At 38.1% G+C, this 6,000-nt stretch overlaps 1 protein-coding gene across 1 annotated transcript in view; it reads right to left on the bottom strand.

Moving 5' to 3' along the window:
- The window catches only part of LOC148955835 (phosphatidylserine synthase 2-like), a 63,084-nt gene extending 62,787 nt beyond the window's left edge, over positions 1-297 (bottom strand). Inside the window, exon 1 of the mRNA XM_089104550.1 lies at positions 60-297. Coding sequence (XP_088960676.1) covers positions 60-208 — 149 coding nt within the window. The 5' untranslated portion in view covers positions 209-297. The remainder of the gene's footprint in view (positions 1-59) is intronic.
- Between the last annotated feature and the right edge of the window lie 5,703 nt (positions 298-6,000).

The following is a 6,000-nucleotide window of genomic DNA, read 5'->3' on the forward strand; positions in this document are numbered from 1 at the left end:
TTACTTCTCTCAAATATCTAAATACTGGTTGGTGATATTACCCACCGACCTCTACTCACCAGAAAAAAGTCATAGTCCCATCATCAAAAACTACTTCATATTCCTTTTTCTCAGCATCCCAATCATGTGCTGTTTTCAATGAAATAGTACTCTTAACTTCAAAATTATTTTGAGGCACAGGCTTTAGCATCCTTTTTTGAACTGCCATGTTGAAAAAAAGTATTAGGCTGTATAAATTAGGTCCGCTATAGAGTAGGCTACAAAATCCTTGGTGTTTTCGCTGTTTCTTCGCCAAATGAAAATGAATTACATACCGCCGATATGCCGGTGTTTCCATTTTTACGGATTTGTCTGTAGATAAGGAATTCGATGTCTGCCTATGGACAAAAAAAAACAGTTATGGAATCAATGGAATAATACTACTACTAACCGCTCACCGTAGCAAAAAGACACCTGAGGCCAACAAAGCTACACACGCTCCTCCTTAATCCCAATCTATTCAAAGCCTCCTTTTTTACACCCTTCCCGGAAGGCTTGTTTCCCTTAAATTTTTCCTTAAGGCTAGTCTCCATTTGGCAGATTCTGCAAATCTGCACCACCAATCAGCAAATTTTATTTCAATGGAGACTTCTTTTCCGGCTCCGTTATTGGCAGTTTGCAGATACTGCAACCTTCGACGTTGCTTTTTCTGCAAGATGGCAGAATGGCAGAATCTGCCAGATGGAGAGAGGCTTTCATGATTTCCTCCCATCCCTACCAAGGACGACCTGCTTTCCGTTTAGCCCTAGACGATTGGCAAAAAAGGACAATCTTTGGCAATTTGTCATTCTTCATCCTCAGAATGTACCTGACCCATACCAACCTTTATCTCATTATAGCTCTAGAAACCGGGATTGAACCACATTTATCGCACAGCCTACTGTTTGAGATAGGCAATTTCTCTAGAAAAAATTATAATATCTTCGTACGTATTTCGAAGTGCCCATGCTTCAGAACCATGCTCGACCACTGTCATCATTGTGGCTTCCAATATTATAACCTTGGTTTGCAAACTAATCTTCCAAACTTTTTTAAACTGTGAAGAAACACCTTGGACCTTGGCTATTCTACTTTTAACATCTTCATCGCATCCTCCTTCTATACTAACAATACTGAGAAGGAAAGTGAAGCTATCAACTTGATCGATTTTTTTGTTAACCAACGTTACCTTTTATTCTCACTTATTCGTAGCCTTAGAGACCTAGTCTTCTTAATTTTAATTTTCAAACCTATTCTAGCACCCTGAACTTCAAAAATTCATTCATTTTGCCCACACTTTCATCTAGTACGCTTAAATCATCAGCAAGCTTAGGAAAGTTTCACTTCCCAATTTGATTCAATGTCCTCCCATCGTCTTCCTTGTGCTCTTTACGACAAAGTCCATCAAACTGATCCATATAAACGGGGGTAGGACACAACCTTACTTAACTCCCTATTTAATACAAAACAAGCTAAAAACCTCATTTCCTACTATAATCGTAAAAGTATTATTCTCATAAATAGCACTAATCATATTAATGTATTTGTCTGGCATACCGTACAAGGATAAGACCTTCGCTAAAGCTCTTCAATGAGCTGAACCAAACACTTGCTTATAATCCGCTAAACTCAGGATTAAAGGTTTTCGATTTCTCGTGTACTTCTCAATTATTACCCTGAGAGAGAAAATTTCATTGACACATGCTCTATCCTTCCTAAGACCTTATTGTTCTTTTCTTAAAACTTTTTCGACAGCATATCTAAGTCGAAAAATTATCATAATACTAAGTAATTTGCTACTTACAGAAACCAGGTTAATGCCTCTATAATTAACACACTCAGTCTTATCACAATCCTTATGTTGGGGTTTAATCAGGGTTTTCGTAAAATCACTAAGTACTTCCCATTTTTTTTTAAATCATAACAATAATCTTCAGTAACGTATTTCTAACCTTGAAGCCACCATATTTAAAAAACTCATTTATGACACTATCAGCGCCTGGGCCCTTATTATTTTTTAATTATTTTAGTACTAATGCTAATTCTTCCTCACAAAGTAAATCTTCCTTAACATCCAAGGTGTCACAAACTTTTCATTTTCTTCTGTATCTGCTCCTGTAACTTTATCCCGGTTAGTATATTATCTAAATGTTCTGCTCATCTCTCTTTAACTCTTTCCTTACCGCTAAATGGGGCCCGTTCCTATCTTTAAATGGGACAAATTCAGATTGCCTAATCCCTTTCAATTTATTAGCATACCTTGTAAGCTGCATCTTCCCGATCCCCTGCAATCTTATCCATGGCCTTTACTTTACACTTCCTTAGTTCATATTATAGAGCTTTCCCCACTTTCTTTACATTCCTCTTATTTTCATACGATCTGTCCCTCAAATAATTCTTGATCAAGTCCCTTCTCCTCTCTATTTAACATAAAGCATTTTCACTAATATTCCTGGCTATGTTCCCAGCTTTCCCCCCAAAGACACCATCAGGAACATCACAAATTATTTTCCTAGAATTATTTCATCCATCTTCTATATTACTAGATTTTAAACTCTCCACTTTTGCATTCAACAGTTCCTGGAAAAGTTGTCTCAAATTCTAACCGCGAAGTGTACCAACGCCATAGCTTCCCGGAAGGTAGTAAATCTTTTGAAGTTTCAGCTTTAAATTGACCCTAGATATTACCAAATGGTGATCTTTACTTTTAACATTAATAACACCACTCTTATGTACCCTTGAATATTGTATGCCTCCTGCCAGTTTTCGGTTTACAATAGCATAATCAATAAGGTTAGCCATCTTACCATCATGGGAATACCACGTAAAACTGTGAATACATCGTCATCTATCCCTATTTTTACCAAATTGGGCAGTAAAATCTCCTAATAAAAAACCATATTTCTACCTGGGACCATTTCTATTTGTTCTTGTAACTTTAAGTAAAATTCATCTGAATCAGTAGTATCCCCGTCATTCAGTTCTACAAGGTCATATCCTATTATGACTGATACCCTGCACTTTTTAGTCATAAAATGAGGGATTAACATTCTATTATTAATACCCTCCCCACCTAAACGGGACTTAACAGCTTCCCAACCTAAACAGCTTCCTTATTCATCATGAGCCCTACTCCCTGTCTATTTACCGTATCCTTCCTGCCTGAGTAAATAATTTCTATATCACACAGTTTCATGTTTCCTGCCCCTGGGATACAAGTTTTCTGAAACCCCTAATAAATCCAATTTGAACTGTCTGAATTCGTCGGCCAAAATTCCGATACTATACTTATTTTTTAACGTAGTAAAACTCCAAGTTGCAATTTTCATAATCTTTAAATCACTGGAATTATTTTGGTCTCAGGAAAAGTAATGGTCCCAGAATCAGTACAGGACAAGGACCAGCACATCTTCTCAAGTTTATACCGAAGTGCTTAATCTGGCCTAGAAATGTACAGCAAGAAGTCCCTGGGACCTTCAGCTAAATGGAGGCTTTTTGCAATCCTGTGCCCATCTTGGTCACAACATGGTTTTCAGCACTTGGCGATACTTTTTCTATAAACAAGAGTCAAAATCCTGCACAGACAATCTCAAGCCTATTACCTCTGACTCATTGTGTATTTATATCTACAAATATTATGCTACTACCAGGAGGAAACCAAATAGTCAATAAATTAGTTAGGAAGAGGTTTTTCAGCCCGAAAACACCAAACCAAAATAAACCAAGCCCAGAAGAATTATCCAGTAGTCAGAATCCTGTGCAAATGCTGTGTAATTTACTAGGCTATAGTTTTTTCGAGGGTACCACTCCTCAAGTGGGAATATAAGTGACAGCAGGGTTAATTCACGATGATGTTCTGCGTCACCATGCAATTTTATCCGTTACTGTGAGAAGGTTTGTAACTCACGAGACGTGTCCACATGCCGGTGGGCTCCGCTGAGTGTACATTCGAGGGGCCTTCTTCATTCTTCTCCTGCCTTTATGGCCCCCGGGCGAGGGTGCCTCAATTCTATTATAAACCCCCAGGAACGAGGACTCGCTTTGGTCCATGCTTCTTATGGAGGTACCCTGCATACTTGTAGGACGTTCCTTTATCTGTCACATGGACACGGAATGAGTGGCCTGGGGGAGGTCTCTGCTGAGAAGTAAATTCAGCTATAATAGGTTTACTTTAGCTAAATTCAGCAAAAGTAAACATATTTAATATTGAATCTATCTAGTTTATTCAAGAACTTCCTGAAGGGTAAAGAAAACTAATATTGAAATATCATGTTCACGCTTTCCTTAATATATTTCACCGAATCTTCAGAGAATTTTGCTACAAATTCTAATTTTCGGTTCGACGAATTTTCGGTTCGGTTCTAATTTCTAATTTTACTCAATTTTCGATATAGTTTAATCTGCAAATTTTTCATCTGTGCTATCGGGCATTGGAATTAGTGGTCGGCACCTTTTCTTTTTTGGGCCAAAACATAAACGGTAAAAAACGTCAATAAAAAAACGGAACAGAAACGAAAACGGTTAAAAAAAAACGGAAATCAGTTTCTTTTTTTCCGTTTTTTTAACGAAAAACACAAACGACCTTTTTTTACTTAAAAAACGGCCGTTTTAACAGATATTTCTGTTTTTTTTTTCAGTTTCTTTAGATTTACGAGAGTAAAGTGAATATTTATTAATATAGATTAATAAAAAAGACCAAATATACAAAAAGACCAAATATATTAAAAGACCACATAAATTAAAATTTATCACTTAAAAACATTCGGAGTTCAAGTGAATTTGCAGTCATTCGTGAGCACTGCTTTCGCGTAAAGTACCCAGCAATACTAAATGCACTCTCACTGGGAACTGAAGTTGCAGGGACTGATAGATGCATACATGCAATTTCACTTAACTCCGGGTAAGTGTAAAAGTAATCAGACCGAAATTCTAGTGGATCAGAATTATTTTGTCCTGATCTTCGTCTCTCGCTTAAGAACACAGGAACTCTCTCCTCATATGCCCTGATAATATTTGCTGCCACGCGGTCAATGCTCACACTGTTGGCATTTTGCCTCGTAGAGTTCATCCGTAACCCAGTCGTGTCGAGAAACTTAGAAAACAAGCTGTCTTCTTGATCAAGAGTCTCTGGTGACCCTTTTCGGTTAGTCCCGAAATTCATAAATTAAAATTTATCACTTAAAAACATTCGGAGTTCAAGTGATTTTGCAGTCATTCGTGAGCACTGCTTTCGCGTAAAGTACCCTGCAATACTAAATGCACTCTCACTGGGAACTGAAGCTAGGGACTGATAGATGCATACATGCAATTTCACTTAACTCCGGGTAAGTGTAAAAGTAATCAGACCGAAATTCTAGTGGATCAGAATTATTTTGTCCTGATTTTCGTCTCTCGCTCAAAAACAAAGGAACTCTCTCCTCATATGCCCTGATAATATTTGCTGCCACGCGGTCAATGCTCATACTGTTGGCATTTTGCCTCGTAGAGTTCGTCCGTAACCCAGTTGTGTCGAGAAACTTAGAAAACAAGCTGTCTTCTTGATCAAGAGTCTCTGGTGACCCTTTTCGGTTAGTCCCTGCCTTAGTAGGAGCGACATCATAGGGAAAGATGTGGAGTTCAATTGGATTGGATCGAGTTCTTCTGTGCTTCTCTGCTCGGAGATGAATTGCTGGAGAAGCAAGGAGATGGACTGACGAGCTGACTCTCTGTCTACACGTGTCATTTTTTCATAAATTGCAGGGTCCAAAAAGCAAGCTCTTGTGAAGAGCATCATATCAAACTTAGGACTGGCTGAAAAATATCTCCTGAGCTGAACAACTAGAAGTTCCTTCAGCCTATTGATTGACTCAGCCATAATGCTAGTATCTGGAGTGTGATAAAACAACAGTAATCCCTAAATCATCAGCAAGACTTTGCTTACCGAAACATAATTGTATCCACTAGCTATCACTGTTGCCTGTTTGAACGGGCGAAGAACCTCAA

This window comes from Artemia sp. Qi Xiang Cuo, chromosome 2 (genome assembly GCF_049724085.1).
Source record: "Artemia sp. Qi Xiang Cuo chromosome 2, ASM4972408v1, whole genome shotgun sequence".
Lineage (NCBI taxonomy): Eukaryota > Metazoa > Arthropoda > Branchiopoda > Anostraca > Artemiidae > Artemia > Artemia sp. Qi Xiang Cuo.